The sequence below is a fragment of the Cervus canadensis genome, chromosome 19, assembly GCF_019320065.1.
Source record: "Cervus canadensis isolate Bull #8, Minnesota chromosome 19, ASM1932006v1, whole genome shotgun sequence".
Lineage (NCBI taxonomy): Eukaryota > Metazoa > Chordata > Mammalia > Artiodactyla > Cervidae > Cervus > Cervus canadensis.
In genome coordinates this window covers 27,629,592-27,652,556 of record NC_057404.1, presented here as the reverse complement: position 1 = coordinate 27,652,556, position 22,965 = coordinate 27,629,592, and the positions used below count along the sequence as shown (strand labels likewise).

Sequence of the window (22,965 nt, the reverse complement as noted above, 5' to 3'; positions counted from 1 at the left end):
TCCAGTACTCTTGCCTGGAAAATCCCGTGGACGGAGGAGCCTGGTGGGCTACAGTCCATTGGGTCGCAAAGAGTCGGACACGACTGAGTGACTCCACCACCATATATATACATACATACATCTCCTGGTGAAGGACAGGGAAGCCTGGCATGCAGCAGTCCATGGGGTCGCAAATAGTTGAACAAGACTGATTGACTGAACAACAGCAAAGATATATATATATATATATGTGTGTGTGTATATATATGTATATGTGTATATATATATACATACACACATATGAAGGTAGGCACATAGAAATAGAGATATTGGTGAATCTAGGTGCTCATGTACTAGTTACCCAACCTTTCTGAAGGCTTGGTATTTTTCATAATAAAAAATTAGGAGATGATGGGTTGATGTATGTGTAAGAGTTTTCTACCTCATCCCACCCCTACCCTACCTAAAACCAAATCAAATAGGTATGGGGTTGCCAGATGTAACACAGGACATTCAATTAAACTTAAATTTCAAATAATAAATCATTCATTTAGTACAAATATGTCCCAAATAGTTCACAAAGGCCAAATATTGCATGGCACATACTTATACTAATGAGTTACTCATTATTTATCTGAAATTCAAATTTAACTAGGTATCCTACATTTTCATTCATAAAATCTGGCAAGTCTAATAAAAGCTATTTATCATGATATACATGGCTGAGCCTGCCCACAAGCATGTCAAAATCTTAGTCGAGTTAATTTATCCATGAGAAAATGTCTATAGTCTTTCTGAGTTTTAAACCATAGTAGAAATAAACTTTTGTCCTTTAGCTGAATTGTTCTCCCTCTGGTCTCACCTTTTCCCATCCTGAATTTTTTCTTCATAATTATAACACATCTGAAGGGTTGCATTTTTATTTGTGATAAAATCCATAGATACAATATACATACAGGTCACATAAAAATACATGACAGTGATAATTAAACCTAATATACAGTGACAGGTAGTGTGATTAAAGAACTGCACATTTATTGTATACAGTGTCACTAATGTTAGTGAATCTAATCTCTTCTAAGAAGCAGCTCTTGCACAGAATATGTTTTAGCAGTTAGTGGAAACACATTAAAATTACTATTTATAGGACTACAACCTCAAAATACTCAGTCACACACTATCTCATGCATTGGTGTACCACTTGATGAATGGCCCTGATTTATGAGCTTTCAATAATATACTAGGGAAAAGCAATAAGAAGCCCATTACTTGCAGAAGCAATTACAGAAAACCACTTTGGAACAGTAGCACCATTCCATATTATAAAATGCACATTTGTTATATTGCACCTTCCTGAGTTGAACTTTGAAAAGGGTAGCCACACAAAATCCCAGAATGGGTGAACTCATCCCAGTCTGGGCCTTCACTGGTGGCTGTAGTAATCTTGACCATCATAGCTGTCATAGCCACGCCCTTTATAGTAGCTATACTCATCCTCATAGGCTCGATAACTGTCCCCACGAGGATCTCCATTCTCACTTTCATAGATTTCATACCCATTGTCATACTCATTGGTGCCTGTTTGTTCATACTCCCCAGGGGTGGTGGTTTTCCCAAACAGTGGTGGGGTGGTCCCATAGACCTCCTGGGGTGGGGTTGTAGATTTAAACCCACCATTTGGAGAAATAGTGGTCTCTCCAGCCACTGAGGTTCTTTCTGTATTGGCTTCAGTGACACTTTCCTCTTCGCCTTCTTCCTCTCCATTATCCCCACCACTGCTGCCATGGCCATTGTCAACCTCTGTACTGTTGCTGCTGGTGCCATTTATGCCTTGCTCATTGTCATCCACTTCTGCCTCATTTTCTTCCTCTTCTTCTTCCTCTTCTTCTTCATCACTCTCATCCTCTTTTGTAGCCTTCTTTCCTGTAGCCCCAGCCTATAAGGAAAAGTTTGAAAGAATTCAAATCTAGGTGTGAAAAACATAAAACTTAAGGCCATTGTTTCATCCAACACAAGCTTTCTGTACTGACATTATTGTACTACATGCAATTTTGAATAGAAACCAATTTAACTTACAAAAGAACCTGGTGGAGGTTTTAAATTCAGAATTAGTACCTTTGTCATTGGATGCTAATGGAAAAAAAGCCACTTGATAAATAAGTCTTTCCTGTGGGAGATGCTTTCTATAACTTTGCTACCTGCTTTCTCTGCCTTGGAAACCTCTTCCCAGAAATGCAGTGGTATCTCTCCGCACTTTTTATCCATTGCTAAGATGCTTGGCCTTTGTCTTCTGTGGTAATGTTGAAAAGTCAGTGTAAGAACATGGGAAGAGATCTTGCCTAGGAAAAGATTTCTCCTTATTTATTTGTAAACAGGGATATTGTACCTGCTCTTACTTTTTCATCAAGTTAATGAAGATAATATAAAATACTGTATGTATAGTGTCAGGATAACCTCGGACTTCAGTAAAGAAAGGAAAGCAGATTGAACATTTTGGAGGAATTGTTACCTTCTTGGGAAGCCGGATGGCAGCTAGACCTATGTGTCCAGTTCCAGGTGTAATCTCCTCTCCATAGCCAAGTGTGGTAGTGGAAAGGGTGGCATTCTCAGCCTCTGATTCTTCGTCTTCATTTTCATCAGAATCTTCATTCCCTCCGTTGTTTCCTTCTTCATTTGAAGTCTCCTGTTGAAAATGTCCAGAGCAAGAAAAAATTATTTTAACTGAAAGATAGCTGAAGATTTGTTGGAGTCATGAACCATTATTGGGAAAATAACAATGGTCGATGGTTTCCCTCAGCCATCTCTTCGCCCAGTGTTGACAACTTGGCTTCCTCTTACGCCAGCTGCAGTTCTCACTTCTTGGAATTCAAAGTATTTTTACCCTGTTTACCTCACTATGGTGTGTTTTAGATATTTCTATATTCTATTTAATCAATTCAAAAATATTTATGTAATAATTTCAGCACGTCTGACTATATGGTATCATAGCATATATAGCTTAGGCTCCAGTGTTCTTGCCTGAAGAATTCCAGGGATGGCGGAGCCTGGTGGGCTGCCGGCTATGGGGTCGCACAGAGTTGGACACGACTGAAGCTACTTAGCAGCAGGAGCAGCTTGAAGTCTTATTAATTAATAACTACTGTGACATGATAGTACATTAATTATTGTATTTGCTGACAAATAAGCTGAGAAATTTAGATTTATTTTCTTATTCCCTAGAGATGCCTTGTAAGGTGAGATTATTACTTATACTCTTTAGAAAAGGAAAGTAAGCTCAGATAAATTAAATAATTAACTAAAGTCTTATGGTGAGTGATGAAACTATATCTTTCTAACTAAAAGAAAAATTGAGCCCTTTTTTTGTACCATGATGATTTTCCATGAGGAGGAGGATTTATGTGAATTGCCCACACTACACCTAGGATGTTTTTATTTTAAGGAATTTTCTTTTTTTATAGAACCCCCTCTCTTCAAACAAGTTAATTGCATCTCTTATGTACTATAAAAAAAAAAGAAGTGAATGTATTTCATTTACTTTCAAGAGTATTTAAAGAAAAAGAGATATATTAAATTCAAAATCCATCTGCTAACATATAAACCAGTTCTGAGCTATGTGCAGTATTCAAAAGATTCCATGATTTTTCTGTGAAATGAAGAAACTAAACACTCCAATAAATTCATACTGGTGTATTATGTTATTATAGGAAGATGTTTTCTAAAAATTACTACTCCTCTATGAATATTTTTATCATCTTCAATATTTTACTATTTTGTCTTTACTCCATGTTGTTAGGCAATAAACTGTTGACTGAGTTAATCTCCCAAAGTAATTCATAGCTAGTATTGAAAGTCAAGAATTCATACACAGAGAATTTATTTAGTTTAAATGAGTACTAGAAAAGTGAATTTATTTCAATGCATTTTTAAAGGGATTATATGTTAGGATAACTTTAACTAGGCATCTTATATTTTAAGACTTCAAAACAAACAAACAAAAGCCACATTTAGCTTTTCTTATTACAAAAATGATCTATGTCTGTTTCATCAGATTTGTAAATTTTACTGTTTCAATGAATGCTTGGGACTACTAGAGTTCACCTCAAAACAGTCACCAAGCTAACTTTGTCAAATATTCCACAAACGTCATACTGTTTATTTACTTTTTCATGTTTATATACTTTAGTCCAACAGACTAAACCTTTTAGGGGAGAAAGAGGAAAGCTCTTTTGGGTAAGAAAATATACAGATTGGGTCCTTCACACTTGTTTCACAAGTGAAAAAACTGAGGTCCAGTGGGACAAACGACTAGCACAAGGTCAAAGACATGGCATTTCATTAGCAGCAGGGTCGTGACCACAGACCCAGACTCCCAATTTGTAGGATTCTCTCTATTTTCCCCTACAACACCCTTTCTTTTTCTGGTACTTTATTTAAGGTGGTCCTGCTGCAGTGACTTAAAAGGGAAAGTAGGTCAAACTTTTGATGGATGTATGTGTGTTAGTCGCTCTGTCATGTTCAACTCTTTGCAACCCCATGGACTATAGTCTGCCAGGCTCCTCTGTCCATGGAATTCTCCAGGCAAGAATATTGGAGTAGATAGCCATTCCCTTCTCCAGGGGATCTTCCTGACCCAGGGATCAAACCCAGGTCTCCTGCATTGCAGGTGAATTCTTTACCATCAGGGCCACCAGGGAAGCCCTAGACCTCAAATATCTTTTTGAATAGAAAAATTAACAGTCATTTGTACTTGAGTGTATTATTAACCCACTAGAATGACTAAAATGGCTGAAAGAAACGTGTTGATGAGAATGTAGAGCTGATGGAATGCTCCCATAGGGATAGTGGGAGTTTACATTAGTATCTTGGCGTGGGAAGCTGTTGGTGGCGTCTCCTCAGGATGAATATATGCAGACCTTTCAACATAGACATTTCACGTCTAGGTAGAGTGGCCTCCAGAAGTGAATGCACATGTTCACCAGCAGGAGTGCTAGACCATTTACAGCGGCACTCTTTGGTCACAGCCCAAATCTGAAGACTCCTTAACTGCCCATCAACAGAAGGTTAGCACATTGTGATACACAGACATGATGAAACACTGATATTGAAAACAAATGATTTACAACTACAGAACCATATGGGTCAGTCTCTGAAGCTGAGAGTAAAAGAGGCTACATGTAAAAGCGTATATGCTGCATGATTCCATATATACATGTGTGTTTGTGAATGAAACACAGAAAGAGCCAAAAACAATTTTCTGATAGGAGTCATCATAGCATTTGCCCTTGGTGGGGATTGATTAATTAATGGGATGGAGCACAAAACATGTGCTGCTTTTTCTATAGGTTCTGGGTAAGACAAAGTGTTTGATTTCTGAAATTTCAATCATCTACAGACTTACGATAATTGTGTTATGTATATTGAAAGTGAAAGTTGCTCAGTCGTGTCTGACTCTTTGCGACCCCATGGACTGTATAGTCCATGGAATTCTCCAGGCCAGAATACTGGGGTGGGTAGCCTTTCCCTTCTCCAGGGGATCTTCTCAACCCAGGGATAGAACACAAGTCTCCCACATTGCAGGCCTATTCTTTACCAGCTGAGCCACAACGGAAGCCAATGTGTCAATAAAACTTTAAAATGTGAGACTGGATAATTTAGGAGAGGGGAAAAAAATGTATGATCATGAAGTAGAAAATATGCCTAAGCACCTGATCCTGGGAATACAATTCTGGGGACTCTGTATTTAACCTAAATTGCCAGTGAAATTTTAGAGAAGAGATGGGGAAAAAAGAAGTTCTAAATTGTCTTCAGGACGGAAGACTACAAATTTTATGCATGCAGTGTTCCATTATCACGTTGAATGAATGGTCCTTGGAGCATTTATTCCTCTGAAGTTCTAAAACCGAACCACCAAATATTGACTGGGCACTAAATACATATAAGAATCTGAGCTGGGCAGCGTAAAGAGATGCAGAAGAGATTACAGCACTGTTCATCCTCAACCAGTGGTTGTAACCTGTGGTCTCAAGGTCTTGGGTCTTGGGAGCTTGCAGATAAGTTCTGAGAGGACTAGAAATGTTCACAGACTGTTGGGGAAATATTGAGTAGGTGAGATTTCATCAGAGTCCTGAAGGACTCTTAATCTTCTTCCATCCCCAACCACCATTACAACAAATCAAGAACCATTGCCAAAAGGTATGCAATCCAGTTGGGAAATCTAGCTGGTAAGGCAATTTTACAGTCACTGTACAGCAAACAGCTGTAGTTAAATGGATTACCCTAGCTTAGTTCTTGTGTAAGATTAGTATGTGGAACTCTGGGCAAAATTTTGTGGGATTTAATAGGTGGCATTTTTCCTGGTACTGGCTTGACATTCTTGTAAGGTCTTCCTTTAAAAGCTGTTGGGTTAAATTATGGTACTGAAAATGTTATTTTATGGTTTAAAAAATTAAACTAATTATTTGTCACTTTTAAAGTTCCCATACCACTTTGTTTTCAGGATAGCAGACATTTATCCATGATCCGTTTTGGACTGTCATTGTCCCTTCATAAATAGCACCTAAGAATACCTGAATTTAGAAGGTTCCCAAACCAGTGGATAGCTATAATTGACTATCCAGGAAAGTGTACCTAAATAGTAGTTTGCACGGGCAAGGATATTAGCTGTAAACATGTTAGTACAATTTCCAGGTTATGTAGAATTTTAGCCATGAACTACACTAATTTGTAGTACTGTATAGGAAGATATTTCTACATCTTGAGTATTTGCATTTCTGCAAGGACATGAATTTCATTATTAGACAAAAAGACATATGAAATTCCAATTAAAAAGAACAGCCCTACTGTGTGAGTCAAGAAGGCAGATGAGGCACTTCCCTGGTGGTCCAGTGGTTAAGAATCTGCCTGCCAATTCAGGGGACACGGGTTCGATCCCTGGTCTGGGAGGATTCCACATGCCACAGGGCAACTAAGCCCATGGGCCACAACTGCTGAGCTCGCTACAACAAAAGAAGCCACCACAAACCCAAGCACTGCAACTAGAGTAACCCCACTCACATCTAGAGAAAGCCTGCACACAGCAACAAAGATCCAGCACAACCATAAATAAATGAACATTAAAAAAGAAAGGCAGATGACACAATAACACTGTAGAGAATCTAAGACTAACTTTCTTATACTACCCACTCATCAAACTGAATTTTTAAAGTTCAGTCCTTATAAACAGTGCAATACATAAAACAAGTATTGTGCTAAGTTTAGGATTATTATGTATTTACCTTTCACCATCACACTCTGTCCATCTATAAATGTAAATAATGCTTTCTTCCTTTCTTTCAGAATCAACATTTCTTCCACTTAAAATGGAGATACTTTTGTATTCATGTACCACTTACAGGTAACTTTAACCCCAAACTGTAATAGTGTTTTAAACAGGTCGTTTTAGTTAATTCTAATTTAAATAATAACCCCCTTCTCCAAAATAGAAGACTGGGGGCAGTTGGTAAGCTGGCAGTGGCTATTTGCTGAGTCTAAGCTACAGGAAACTAGTTTCCTATTTATTTATTTTGTGCTGTCTGGTTTGTTATGAAAAAAAAAAAAAAAAGACTGCAGAAATTCCTTACCTCTTCTTCCTCCTCTTCTTCTGAGCTATCACCATTTCCATTTTCTTCAGATGAGTCACTACTGCTCTAAAAAATATGTATACATGAATTCATACACATATGAATATATGTACATAAGTATTTATTTACTTAGAACAGTTCTCAGCTACTGTGAGAAAGATATGAAGAGACTAGACATATACAAAACGAGGTTAGAGAAAAAGGTGTATTTTACAGTGACCAAGATATGCTTTGAAATACTCCATTTTTAACTTCAAAAGCATTGACAATATGTTAAAACGTTTTGTGTGTAAAAACTAGAGCAATGAATGGCAAAATGACTTAGCTCTGAGAGAATGAGAGGATTATCTGGTCCAATTTTTTTATTTTACAGAGAAGGAATCTGAAGCTCACAATGGCTGAATTCTCCAACCAGTTCACGGCAAATCTTAAGCTAAAACATAGATACCATTGTTTCATTTTCTTTATAAAATATGAATGAAATGATAATTTGAATTATTACAAAATATAAGTTGTTGTGTTCTAAATCGCTTCAGTCGTGTCCGACTCTGTGTGACCCTATGGACTGTAGCCCGCTGGCTTCCTCTGTCCATGGGATTCTCCAGGCAAGAATACTGGAGCGGGTAGCCAAGCCCTCCTTCAGGAGCTCTTCCCAACCTAGGTATCTAATCTGTGTCTCCTTTTCTTCAGCACTGTAGGCAGGTTCTTTATCAGTAGCACCACCTGGATGATTTTCTTAAATGATGAGCTCTCCTGGTGAATTTAAATTAGACTTTGACTTGAAATTAAATTTGCGTATAATTTTAGTATCTTTTAATCTAATTAAAGTGAAGTCGCTCAGTTGTGTCCGACTCTTTGTGACCCCATGGACTGTAGCCTACCAGGCTCCTCAGTCTATGGAATTTTCCAGGCAAGAGTACTGGAGTGGGTTGCTATTTCCTTCTCCAGGGGATCTTCCCAACCCAGGGATTGAACCTGGGTCTCCCACACTGCAGAGAGAGGCTTTACCGTCTGAGTCATCAGGGAAGCCCAATCTAATTAAAGCCATTCCTAAATTGAAGTGTGTGTATGTCTATAAAACTTTATGAGAGAAAAATTCATAGAAGAGATACAAGTTATATAAGAAGATAAAATAATTTACCTATTTAGGAAATTTATGAGTACCATTTCTCTAAAAACTCAATATTGAATGAGAATAAATTAAACCAAGGAGTCTATATAAAAATAAAAGTTAATGAGCTTTGCTATGTTTTTTAAAATATTTATTTACGTATTTATTTATACATAAATATTTATGTATATTTACAGTTTTTAGTTGTTGCATGCAAGGCCTAGTTCCCTGACCAGGGATTGAACCCAGGCCTCCTGCGTTGGGAGTCCAGAGTCTTAGCCACTGGGCCAGAGAAGTTCCAACTTTGCTACTTTTTAAAAGGAAATGTTAATCCCAATTAAATTTTCCTTCTTTTTCCCCAACCACTATTTATCCTTGGTATAAGTAATAACCCAACGTAAGATTCTATCATTTTCTGCCCTGCAAATTTACCTTTGATTCTGGTGACTTGTGAAGTACTGTGGGTCTTAGAAAACATAGCTATAGAAGAACCTTAGGGTGAGAGATTAGTTGAGGGAATATTTATGTCCCAGTACTGCTCAGGTCTCTGCCTGTGGGGCTCATTCTTCAGGTGGCCACGCCATACACCCAGGGAAAGGAATGCTGTCCCCTTGAGCCAAGAATAATCGTGGGTGGAAAAGAGAACAATTAGACTGACTCTTCCACTGCCATGACCTTAATGGCTGTGTCTTCCCTAGCCCAGAGGTGAAAAAAGCATAAGGTTCTATTGAAACTATTTCTGTTTGTTAGTTAAATTAAACAGACAGAGGACAGCTTATTTGTGTATTTTGTCTCAGCAGGAGTGGTTTTTTAATGTAATTAAGATTTATTTGATTTTCATACAACAGCAGGATAAAAATTCTATTCAAGTTCCCATACACTATAAACCAGGAAACTCTGGAACTTATCCAGGGACATAAAACAAGGTACAAAAATTTCATGGTCTAAAGGTGTTGAAATCATACTCAGTGGGAGTGTTTTAATCATTTTACAAGCTTCCTCACCCCTAGCTTTCATTCTACTTCAGCCACAATTAGTACCTACATAAAGACAATTTTAAAACTGCTTGAAATGCCTTGAAGCCTCAGCAATTTTTTATTCTCCTTTCTTTTGGTTAGGCCTTATTACCAAGTTGTTACTAAGTCCTACATATCCTTCTGGAAGTCTTTCATATACTCCTTCCAACCTCTATCCTTACTGGATTTTTTTAATTCCAGAAGACACATTCCAGGTGTTGTACTGATAATCACAATCATAGCAAGAGAGGAAGTTGGAAATATGGGCAGTTTTTCCACGTCAAGTACTGTGATAACTGAGATGAGTCTGATAAAAGAAATATAAGATAAAGTCCTTGCTGTCTAAGAGTTCACACACTAATCAAATATTTTAATCATAAAAAAAAGTTTCCTCAATTAAAAATGCTTAGGGTATTAACCTTATTTATACTTCCATTTCTATAGCCAAGCAGATAAACTGCAATAGGCTGACAGCCTGGCAATCAATATATTTCATACATATTGGTATTCTGGAAATGATTATATAAAAACAAAGATTCCATCTGAATATAACATGAATTTCAAAGCCAATGAAGCTTAATGATTTTGGGGGTGATAATCTGCATACTAAATACTTAATAGACTTAACAAAATGAATAGTTAAGAGCTATGGAAGCATATAAATAGACATGCAAGGAGAAACATCTTGGAAATCAAACTTTGTAAAGTGGAACAGTAGATCATCAATACTAGCTCAGACTGTTAGATTGTGAGATATATTTTATTGGATTCTATTTTATTTATTTAATTTAGCTTTTCTTTTTAAAAAAATTTTTGTTGGCAATTTACAATGTTGTGTTATGAATTCTATTTTAAAACAACTCTCTTATTTACAAATTCTACATTGCTTGAGATAGACCTACCTGCATATAGTCTGTAGCAATTTTAAATATTAAAGATCTGCTTAAAAATCTGTGAAGTTTGGGTCTATCAATAAGGAACAATATAACCTTTCCTAATATCTTTTCAGTGTGGACATTTGAATTGGACCACATGTATATATCTGTAAAATTTTCTAGATAGGAATATCTCTAAGTATATGATATTTTAGAAAAGTTGAGGAAGTAGTCCAAAATTTGAAGGTATTATCATTTCTATTTTGTTTAAGAAAGACAACAAAATTTCAAATGAGCACTGTTTTTTATGGGCAAACAAAAGAATGGAAGGCAATTCTGAAAACCCACAATGCTTGTATCAACTATGCTCATATTTCTGCGGCTACACACATTCCCCATAATTATTATGGTGCTAGAAATACTTTAAAATGATCTTTTCCTATCATTGTATGAGTTAGAAATGGGTTAGCTCAACATATGGCAGGATGTTATGCCAAGCCACTGTGCTGAGGCATAGTTTTCAGCGTCCTGACTGCTTTTAGTGTCTCAGAAGTCCTGGGTCAGATGGTGCATAATTGGTGCCCTGAACCCAAACTGTATAGTAATAAAAATAGCACAGTGCTGGTTTGTTGTCTATTTAAAATCAGCACCACACCCTCTAGTTTTCAGAACCCTCTTCACAGGTAGTAACCCAGTATAAACAGAAACTCTTATTTTTAGTGGTTAGTTATTTTCTGTTTGTTTACAAATTTTAAGGATGTTTTGTTTTTCTCACAAGTTTTTTAGTTTGCTTCATGAATTTCTCTCTTTCCTTTGCATTCTTGAGCCATTCTTATTCTAGTGAGTTACACAGGTCAAAGGTTAAGAAAATCTTCAGCAAATCATAGATTATCAGGAATTTTGTAATGGTCTTTGTTGTTTATGAATTCATTTCCCCCTAAATTAAAGGACTCTACGTTATTGGATGTAAAACAGCTATATGACAGTATTGAATCTACTAGAATATGGCAGTTAGTGGCTGCATCACTTAAATGTCAACAACTGATAAAACTGTCCACTTTGTCAGTGAATTAGTCAAAACACCTGAACTCAATCTTCTGTGGTGTTTGCTTTCATTATATCATTCTAGACTGGGCCCAAATGAGTTTATTCTATGTGCATGTATAGCTCTGCTTTATAAGAAAACTTGGGAATAAGCTTTATTATATTAAAAACAGACTGCTTTAGCAAGTGGTCTTTCTGGCTGAATTTCAGTGAGAGTTGAATTTAGGTGTTTTGTAGTTAAATTCAATCCCCTTTCAATTATAAAGAGTGAAAAAAAATTAATTTTTATACTTACTTGAACTGCAAATCGTTTTAGAGCAGGATAAAAGTAGGCATGCTTATAAAGATAGTATCGGGGCCTGTACTTAAATACCTGCATGAACACAATAAATGATATATTCATGTTTCATGTACAATAAATCTAGAGTCAGTGTCATTGAACCAAGGAATCATGCTAAAAATGAATTACCCCATTTTCTTCAGAATCCTCTAATTTGGCTCTTTGATGCAAATTTTTCATCTGTTTAAAAGAGCAATCAATTACTATATATTCTCTGTTTAATATCAAAAGACAAAAAAATGGAAAGAACTATAGGTTTTTAGTAAAGAACTTACTGAAAGAGCGCAGGCCATTCCCAAAATGCTGAGCAAAATTAAAACTGTCTTCATTTTGGTGATTGCTTCTGGAATTAACAAAGTGGTAAAGTTAATGAGGAAAACTAAGAATGTAGCTTTTCTTCACATACTAGGAGATGTATTTGTTTTCATTTTTTGTCCAATTAAAGTTTTGACTCACTAGGACCAAATTTTTGCTTTTGTTTTAAAATGGTTCCTTCTATGTAAGTGGTAGAAGATAGACTTTATCCATCTATTTGAATAATCATGAGTTCCATATTTGGTTTTAACCTATCTGATCTGACTTGTAAATGAAAATCCATTTTATCACTGCCAGAGTTTGAATGCTTAGTGTGTTTCACATTGGGGTGAGGAGACCTCGTGATACCATTGGCATAGTTATGTGACCTGTTTGTTTTGTTTATAATTAAAAACTAAGGAAAAAATTGAATACATTTGAATGATTACTTTTATGCCAGTTGTACTACAGGCTCTTTCCAGCACCTATATAGCTTTTAAATTAAAAGTTTGTTTGTACTATGAAGACTAAGAGCCATTTTTCCTTGGATATCTTAGAATACTTGAATTTTTAGGTGTGTGAAAAATCCATGATATGTGAAGTATTATTCTCACAACATGTAGCACCCCAACATCCATGTTTAAGGATAAATATATGAGAAAAGTTATCAGAGTTCATCTTGGGATATCAGAGGCAATCTCCTCAAATTACATTGTTCTCCAGTTCCATTTAAGCTTATAATCACTGGTGTGGGAGATTGTTATGGAATGGACGTGGACCTTTTCAGGGTCAGGATGATAGTCATGTCAGTTCTATGGAGGAATAGAAGACACAACTCTCAGAATAGGAGTAGTTTGTGAGCAGTCATGGGGTTTGCAGCCTTGCAAACATCTCAGTTCCATACAGATTTCTCACAGGCAAAGGAGAGCAATCATGAAATCCTATCCTAATTTCATTCTGTTTGATAAAATCCTAATTTAATAAAAGTTGAACAAACTTAGCTGAAAGCCACCAACACACTTAACTGAGAGAGTTCTCCAGAGTGACAGCTTTGGCAATGTTTAAAAGCAGTATGTAATGGTGATCAGAATTTCCCCATAAATACACTGGGAGAAGTAATATTTAAAATGTATGAAATCCATGTCATATACTATATCTGAAAGTAGATTCTGCATTTTATCATCACTGGTCATGATTTATCACATCCTTATTGAGTATCTGAAGCTAAAATAAACATTACACAGAGGAAGGTTAGAGGCCTGGAAAATCTGTCTTGGGTCCTCTGTCACCTGTCTTTGTGGCGGAGAGGGTCTTTGATTTTGCTGCTTGTTAGCTTGCTCACAGACCTGTCTACTTTAGTTCTTGATGGCCACATGGGAATAAAGAGGCTTTCCCCTGAAGGGGACTTGTCTGTTTAAGAAGCTTTCATTGCTATTGAGGTTCTCTGAATAATACTTTGAATTTGGCCATTCATGATGGAGCCCACCAACAAACAGGAAGATTACTGCTCTGTAGCTTTATGAAAAGAGTTGGAATAATTACAGTATCTTAAAGAGCTAAAAATGTAAATATGTAGAACTGTAGAAAGATTTTGGAGTATAAAATTTCTCATAACAAACCTTAAAAACAACTAGATGAAAATATAACAGGAATAATATAAAAAGAACCAAGTGATTCACCTAGGCAGCAGTTGGCTGTGTACCTAAATCTCATTTTATTTACTTTGTGATTCATCAAGAGCAGAAGACCTCTATAGTGCCCACTACTAACCCAGACAACAATTCAAAAATTTTTAAACGATTGTTTTGAGAATCTAATTGCAAGTTTTTATTGGGAAGAGTATGATAAACTAACAGCATCATTTATTTCCCTAGTACTATGCATTTTTCCATTCTGATTTTAGAGCTATATTAACACTTTGAAACCAAATATATATTTTGGAAAATATTGTTTATAACTCAAGTACAGATCAGGCATAACTGATGGAGAAATTAGCATACATTGAGGCACATTTATAAATGCAAAATAGTATTCCAGTTAGGTTACCTTGATGCGTTAGAATGAGTAAAAACAGTTATCTGTGAGGTACAGAGATAGAAAGTAGAAAGCATAATTTTCTAGTTAATTTACATAATAATAAGAGCTTATTTCCATGCATAGGTTAATAAACAGCCTTTTCAAAAGAATCTAAAACCTGAGGTACTAGTTTAATGATAAACAAGTGTTATATTACATAGCAATTCTCTACAATGTGTTAATATCTATATTTAAATAGAATGTTCAAAACCAAGCCCAGAGATGTGAAATGCAGAGTGTCTGATTTATAAGATAATGAAGTTGTTATATTAAACCTTACCTTTTGCAGCCCTGGAGTGAGAAGGCAGGCTCCCAGGAGTGAGTGACACAGATTGAGTACTCTCTCTGCTCTCTCACTCACTCATTCACTTGCTCTTGTGGGCTATAAACTCTTTTTTGCCTTCCCACAGCCAATCACTGTCATGGCCAAAGTGATGTCAGAATGTGGATTCTCACCAGAAAAGTCCCGAACTTCCACACTTTTTCAAGACACAAGCTCAGTTGAATAAACATGAACTGTGGTTCTAGTGCCAAGAGGTTTGCATTGTGGAATTTAATTGAAGGTTAAGATGAAGATGAATAGTTTGAGTTCTGAATATATATAAAAATATACTGGATTTGAATTAAAATAAGTAGCAAGAGATTTAACTGTTTAAAATTTTCATAATTATGCAAATTTTCACTATGTTGAAAGGAAGGAAAACTTACTGTAATCAGAAATAGTCCTACATTATTAGTTTAGTAAAAAAAGCAAAAGAAACTAAATAATAAAAGACAGGAGCTGATAAGCAATTAATACTTTAAAATCAATTATTTTATGTTATTCAAATATGATTTAGTGACTAATAAATTTGGTATAATTAAATGTCAGAATTTATAAAATATATTTACTGAGATATATTGCTGAGTATAAAATTTATACTAAGTTTCTGAGAATCCTGCTACTGAGAAGCAGGTTGCACTTTTTGCGTTGTAAAATAAACCTCTTTAGACTATCTACCTGTATGGTCTTTTTCTGTTGTACAGGAAATATCACCTCAGTGTATTTTCTTGGGCTTCAGTATACCTCTTTTCTGTTCATTTTCACATTTAATTTTTTCCCCATGGGTATAGAAAACAGTGATTAGAGCTGGCAAGGGTGAGCTGTTGTTATAGAGATGATTCATGGAAACCAGACACACAAGAAACTGATTGATAAACTAAAGTACTGAATTTTTTAATTTGCAAAGAGAAACTTAGCTTAATAGCTTGCATATTCTGCTTGTCCAGTCATTAAACCTTCCTCTAACTGTGAAGTCTACCTGAGAAACCAAAAATTAATAAATGCTAGTTTTAAGCGTATGTGCCAGTCACCCTGTTAGATGCTTTGGATAAATTGTCTTTTGTTTCAGGAAAGTTGTTTAAAAGATATAGACTCAACAACAACAAAAATAAAAATAAAAAAAAAGATATAGACTCATAGTCAAGACAATTGGATAAGCTCTAAAAATTCAACTCAACCCCATCTTAGTTCAATTTACCAAACTTTAAATTATGGAACTGTCCACTGACCCAGGACAATGGAAAGCAAATGTCCCAGGATGGAGAGCCAAAAACAAGACAGATCCTGTCTTTGTCTTTAAAAATTTTAGAATCCGCTTCCATTGTAGGAGACACAGGTTCAATCCCTGGGTCAGGAAGATCCCCTGGAGGAGGAAATGGCAACCCACTCCAGTATTCTTGCTTGGAAAATCCCATGGACATAGGAGCCTGGTGGGCTACAGTCCACGGGGTCACAGAGTTGGACATGAGTGAGCAACTAATGCATGCATGCACGCGTAGATGGATCTGAGGCAGAGCAGTCAAAATATATACAAGGTTTAGAGGTGCTATGAATGTATGGTGTTTTAATTCTAAATGACACATGAGCAATGGAGCTGGGCTGTGACATCAGAATAGGAGTTTACTATCCATAGATAAGATGTTATCAAGAAGGAAGAGAAAAAACATTCTTGGGAATGAGTTTAAAGGATATGGAAACATATGAAAAACATACCAACAGTATCTAGCATTCACTGAATTCTCTCATGCTTGTTCTTCATTTGTGTATGTAATTTTGCTTATCCTTCCCACACAGAAAACAATTCTTTGAGATTATTCCCATCAAAAGGTGAGGCAAGTGAGGCCCTGGGATGGTAAGTATGCCCTGGGTTAGATGGCTAATAAATGGGGGAATCTAAGGACCAGAGTCAAGTCCAGTTCTAGAGCCTACTTTTAATCGCTATGTATCCTTACTGGCACATTGAAAAAACTTCAGTGATTCAATAGATTGGAATATAGTGAGTGGATGTAGGAACAGATGAGGTTGGTCAGATGCGCAAAGGCCAGACGAGGGAGGGGGCTTAGACTGCACTAAAGGGTACAGACTCCACCATGGAAATGAGAGAATCCCAAAAGATTAAAGCAGAAAAACAATATATTTAGAATTGAAGTTTGGAAAAATCTTTTGTTGATAAGGCAGAGGTGGATTGAGGGAAGTGAGATTGTTGTGGAGGACGAGAATTTCAAGAAGATATTTTAGTGGTCCAGAAATGCAACAGTAAAGGTCTAAACTAAAGCAGTAGCAGTGGGAAATGGAAAGAATGGAGCAAAGAAAAGTGATGTTAAATAGATAAAAGTAATAGGACCCAGTAGAAGTTAGAGAAGTGGAGAAGATTAGGATGATTTCTGGATTTAGGGCTTGGGTAACTTTGAGAACTGGTGCAGCCACATCTCATGCAATTCCTAGCAGAGTTAATTGGTACAATATAATCACTCAGTAAGTTGTTAATAGTATAAGATACAATAAAAGGGGTTGAGAACTGAGAATCAAAAGACTGAAAGTTTGTTCTACCAACAAGTGAACCACTTAACCTCAAGAAGACTTCAATTTAAGCCATCTTTTAAAAATAAGGGAATTTTCACACCAAAAAAGAACTGACCATCAGTCAGTTGGACCATCATTCCTCTGTCACCTGTGGAGCATTCGTCCCAATCAGTAGGACTTGAACCTGATGAAATCTCTGTATCTAGAGAAATTATAGGAAACATATGACTATTTAAAATGACATCATTGGGATGCATTCAGCAAAGTTCAGAAAGTGGGAAATTTTATCAGACATATTACCTGGCTTCTGTCTTATTAGCAGCAAAAATTTAAAAAAAAAAGAGAGAAGGGAAACTATAGATTAAAAAGATTTCAGAGACATTTCTAGAGAAATTATGAAACAGAGAAATGTTGACTGCTAATTGCATATTTTATAGTATTAAGAAATTATTGTTAAGTTTTATGTATAATGATATTATTATGTTTTTAAAAGAATTCTCATCTTTTAGAGATTCAGTCTTAAAATATTTATGGATGAAACAGATATCATGGGATGGGGAAAAAAGATGAAACAAGGTTGGCCATAAATTTATAATCATCAAATTGGTGATAAGTCAGTGGATATTCATTATACTATGCTCTTCACTTTTGTATATGTTTGTAGAGGTCTGTACATAGTTGTTTTTTTTAATGGAAATTATTGAACTAAGTGATCTTTAAGACTTTTCCTGTTTCTAACATTCTGTAATCTCTTATTTTCTATAAATTATTTAAGCTTGATATGTCCTTTCCAGGAACCCTCTAATCTAAATTGGCTGCATTTACTCATGCATGCTAATTGGAACATTCTGAGGAGTGGTGCTAGGAAAAAAATCACAGATCTTTACTGCTTTTTTTTTAAATCACGACTGATCCAGCAAAACTTTTTGTTGAAATCTCACTATCATAATGGTCTTCTTTATTTAAACAGGTTGTTATGAACTGATTCTCTTAGATGCCATGTGAGTATACGTTCATCTCATTGATGCCACAACTCAGTTGCCCTGTGTGATGAGTCGTTTCTGGTAAAACCCCACACTCATTGTGATGTACACTTCTTTCTTACCTGCCATGTTTACTTAGTTATCAAATCTTTTTAACACTTCCTCCACAGTTTCTTTGAAATCCATCTTCCCTCTTTTCTTGTCGCCTCTGCCTTTGTTCAAGTTCTCATTCCTTCTTGCCAGGTTATGGTAGTAATATTCTAACTGTGGCATGTTCCCTATTTCCCCGTCCCCGGACTTCTGTGACCACAGGATTTAGAATCAAAGATTGAGCTGAAGTCCTGGTGTTGTCTCTTGCTAGCTTTTGACCTTGGGTTAAACTCTCTCAACCTAAAAACTCTGCCCTCAGCTTTTCTTTCCAACATCATTTATTACTTCTTGCCTACTAGAATATAGAGTTCAAGATGCTCTGTATAGACTTATGAATAGCCAAGCCTAGGAAGTAGATGGCCACCTGATGCAAAGAGCTGACTCATTGGAAAAGTCCCTAATGCTGGAAAAGATTGAGGGCAGAAGGAGAAGGGGGCAACAGAGGATGAGATGGTTGGATGGCATCACTGACTCAATGGACATGAGTTTGAACAAGCTCCAGGAGATAATGAGGGACAGGGAAGCTTGGGGTGCTGCAGTTCATGGGGTCACAAAGAGTCGGACACAACATAGTGACTGAACAACAGCAACAACAAAGAAGTAGATAAATATTCTAAAACATAATTTCATGTGAAGTCTCTTTGCAGCTCTTAATTGCAATCTTAATAACCTAGAATTTTCCAGAAGAAATGTCAAAATTTTGTCTTCTCTATCAGAAAAATGCTAAAAAATTCTGGGTATGCCAACATTCTGGTTATTACTAAACCCTTCTACTGTTTCTTCCATATCTCCCTCATCCACTCTTTCTCTCTGAAACCAAAAGTAGTGTGTAGTTTGGACATCAACCCTCATAACTACAGTGTTCTTCTACTGAGCTATCGCACCATCAGCCTGGTTGCTCTTTGATACTTCATCATTGGACCCTTTTCTACTCAATCTAATGTGTCATACCTCTTTAACATTTTTATTTCCAGTATGCATTTTGCCCTCCAACCAGGCTTACCAGTTCAACTTTTGCCTAATTTTTCCATCAATATTTCTCTGGACTTTTATGTAATCTATCAATTGCTATCACTTATTGAATTATAAGCTTGGGTGGTGGGAGCCACTAGATACATTTATTTCGATTAGAGTTTACAATCCAATCAAGTTCTCCCTCCCTCCTTACCTCCCAGGCCTCTCTTGTTTATGTGAAAGTCAAGTAATGCTTTTCCTAACCACACTCAATTTCCCAGCAGAACTTGCACATATTCCGTAGCCAGAAAAAACAAATACCAAACTGTACCTAATATAAATTCCTATTTAAGAACCATCATATTCTCTTGTGTGGTACTGGCGGTGGTAATGTGTGTCCATGTCATCTGTTTTTTATTGTGAGATTCTAGAGGGCAAGGACTGTATCTATTTAAATTGCTATTTACAGAGTCAGGAAAACCACATCTATGGTTATTTACATGAGACTGGACGTTCTCATATATTGACACCAGGTGAACAATAATGAGATGTATCAATGAATTCCTTGTCCTTTCTAACGGAGAAGGCAAATATGTTAGCACACAATGTTATTAGCAGACAGTAAACTAAGTAAACCAAGAATACTTATAGACTGTACTCTATGTTGTAGTTCCTGTCTCCAAGGGAAAGTTTCTGAATTTGTCTCTTCCAAATTTTGAATAAACAAGATTTGGAGAGAGATAAATGAATGAAAGTTAAATCTGGTTGGATCTCTCTACAGCCTTTCGTGGGAGTATCTCTCTCTAGTTTACCATCTACTTCTCCCTATTGGCTCTCTTTCACTGGAATTTAATTTTTGAGTTTCTTTCATAAAACAAAGAAACAAAACCCCCCTTCATGCATAATATTCCCACCTAGCTAGCTACTCATATATTTTTCTCTTCCTCTTCACAGTCAAGTTTCTTAAGAGATACCAGTATTTAATGATATAACTACTTCACCTTCAGCTCATTTCTCAGCCCACAGCAGTATGGCCTCTGTCCCCATAATTCTGTAGAAACTTAGCTCGTCAATATTACCAATGACTTCATTCTGGTTAACCAATGAGTTCTTGCTGATTAATTGAGCACTTTTCAGTCACTTTCCTAGGTAGTGTCTATAGCAGTTGATGCTGCTGACTGTTTTCTCCTCTTTCAGAAGTTCTACCCCCCTCCCACATACGTGGTACTGCATTCTCTGGCTTCCTCTTTCCTCCCCACCTGCTACTAGTCAACTACTCTCATGTGCTCCTCTTTCTCTAGCTGTCTTTTAAATGTTGATATTTCCAGGGTTCTGTTCTTGTCCATCTCCTCTTCACATTCTCCAGAGTCTTTCTGGATGAGCTTTTTCACTCCCATAGTTTCACTTATCCATCTGCCGGGGTTTTTTTTTAATTCGAATTTTCGTCTTGCCTTCAGGGTCATACATATCAAACTTATAATGGAAATATCCCCTTGGAAGTTCCCAGATTATCTCAAATTCCCAGATGCCCTTTTATTTTTTTTTTCCAATTGTTCATACTAGAAATTTGATATCATCCTTATCATGTCTGTCCTTTACCCCTCCCACCCCACTGTGGTCCTCTTAATTCCACACCCCTTAAATCTTTCTTCCATTCACCCTCACTACAACTGTTATCTCACTTGACCACTGTTGTCTCACCTGGGCTACTACAAGAACCTCTTTATTTTTCAAACTGTGGCCAAAATAAACTTTCTAAAATGCGTTTTCAGTAATGTATTTTCAACATCTGCTTAAAATCCTCCATGACTCTAGGATCCTCAGGATAAAATTTAAACTTCTCAGAGTTGCATAGAAGACCCTTCATGATTGATTTTTACATATGACTCTAGTCCTGTTCCTTTAATTTCCTGTCTCACACTAAGCTCAAGCCATACTAAAGTATTTCATTTCCTTCCTCTTATATCATGTCTCTTTCTCTAGGCTCTTACACATGCTGACTTTGTCTAACTCTGACCAGTCATTCAGGGATCAGTTCTGAAGTCACATCTTTAGGAAACCTGTCCTGGTTCCTGCCCTCACCTTGGCTAGGTTGATATCTCTTCTATGTTTCCAAAGCACTCCTGTGATAGTAATGACCCTTCTCTATCAGGGCTGATTGCTTATCTCTCATGAGCTCTGAATAGGTTAGGCATTTTTGAGAACAGGATCAAGGTCTTATTTACCATTATATCTCCAACCACTCATCACACTGCCTGATTCAGGACATTTATTTAATAAATATTCTTGAAATAATGGCTGACTAACTAAGAATGAATACCAAAAGGCCATCTATCACAGTGTTTCTCAACCTATTTTTTCCATTATTGTCCAATAAGAAGAAAAAATTAATCTAACATAATATCTCCCTAAATGTGTATGCTCAGTCACTTCAGCAAAGACTGACCCAGGCATCAAACCCAGGTCTCCTGCATCTCCTTCATTGCAGGCAGATTCTTTACCACTGAGCCACCAGGGAAGCCCATCTTCCTACAGAGAGAAATTAAATACTAAGGAATAATAGAATTGAACTTTGAAAGGCTGTGAACCATTGTAATAGCTAAGAGAATGGGGAAGGGAACCAATAATGATTTCCAGAGTACTGTCATGTCTATATCTATGTATATCAGCCATAGTTAGGAAAGAACACTCTTTTCTTTATGTGAACAGACTGAAGGATTATTTTGATCTCACTTTTTAGTTAATAATTTTCTTATACCTTCTTTGTGTTTTGAGCTGGAGGCAGATTTTTACTTACCGATGATAAGGTTTTGTGCTATTACTTTATTATTCAATTACTTCATGAAAAACCTGAATGTTTACTGTGTGAAGTTAAAACACCTAGTATATTTATCAAGTCAGCATATTCTTCAGCGAAAATACCAAAATACTAGAAATACCAAATACAAAAACACCAAAATATGAGAAATGTGTTCTCAGAAATCACCATTTCAGGGATTGCACAATTGACAAATATAGTCTTTTAGTTACTAGCTAGGGTTATATTTTTGGTATTGCTTAGGTTTCCACTGCCTTGGACCTTCTGAAATGACCTGCAATAATGACAGTTTGTGATTCCACAAAAAACAAATCACTGCCAGTCTTTAGTTGTGGTCTTGTGTTGTAATTTTGTATGATATGGCTCATTCCGTTGCATCAGCCGTAAAAGTTACAACACAGCTGAGGCCAGCTGTTCACATAGTGGACATTTATTGGATTTAGTTTGGTATGTTCTGCTTGAATGTGTCCAGTGTAGATTCCTGGGGATACCTGTGGTCCAATGCATTCCAAGTAAGCTTCTCCCTTTTGGAAGAGTAATCTTTATGTGTATGTCTCCTTTTCTTCCAGCTGATTTTTTGTCCTCGTATCTGGGCTTTCATCTAGATCCTCTGCCCTAAAAAATTTGTAGTTTTAGGGTTTTTTCTTTTCCTTTTGATATTTTCTAGTTAATTCACTGTTTTTCTCTGCTTCCAAATAACTCTCTGTGTTGCTGTCATGGTACTACACCTATAGAAAGAGCTTATTAGATGCAGGGTGACAGATTGAATGACTGATTTTCTTATATTTATTGCCATGGACAAAGTCTTCCTACTATAACAGAATTTGGTATGTAAGTTCTTCCTACTCTTAATCCTATGTA

At 36.4% G+C, this 22,965-nt stretch overlaps 1 protein-coding gene across 3 annotated transcripts; it reads right to left on the bottom strand.

Moving 5' to 3' along the window:
- Nucleotides 1-883: 883 nt before the first annotated feature.
- On the bottom strand, nt 884-14,788 carry LOC122422237 (integrin binding sialoprotein). Of its 3 annotated transcripts, XM_043438583.1 has the most exons (7): nt 14,635-14,788; nt 12,260-12,327; nt 12,114-12,164; nt 11,940-12,017; nt 7,599-7,664; nt 2,489-2,662; nt 884-1,915 (listed from the first exon to the last, which is right to left on the bottom strand). In XM_043438583.1, the coding sequence occupies exons 2-7, from the start codon at nt 12,311-12,313 to the stop codon at nt 1,403-1,405; spliced, it is 936 nt and encodes a 311-aa protein (XP_043294518.1). In that variant the 5' UTR covers nt 12,314-12,327; nt 14,635-14,788; the 3' UTR covers nt 884-1,402. The 3 variants fall into 3 exon arrangements, with proteins under 3 accessions (XP_043294518.1, XP_043294519.1, XP_043294520.1); XM_043438584.1 differs by lacking the exon at nt 7,599-7,664; XM_043438585.1 differs by lacking the exons at nt 11,940-12,017; nt 12,114-12,164.
- Nucleotides 14,789-22,965: the final 8,177 nt, after the last annotated feature.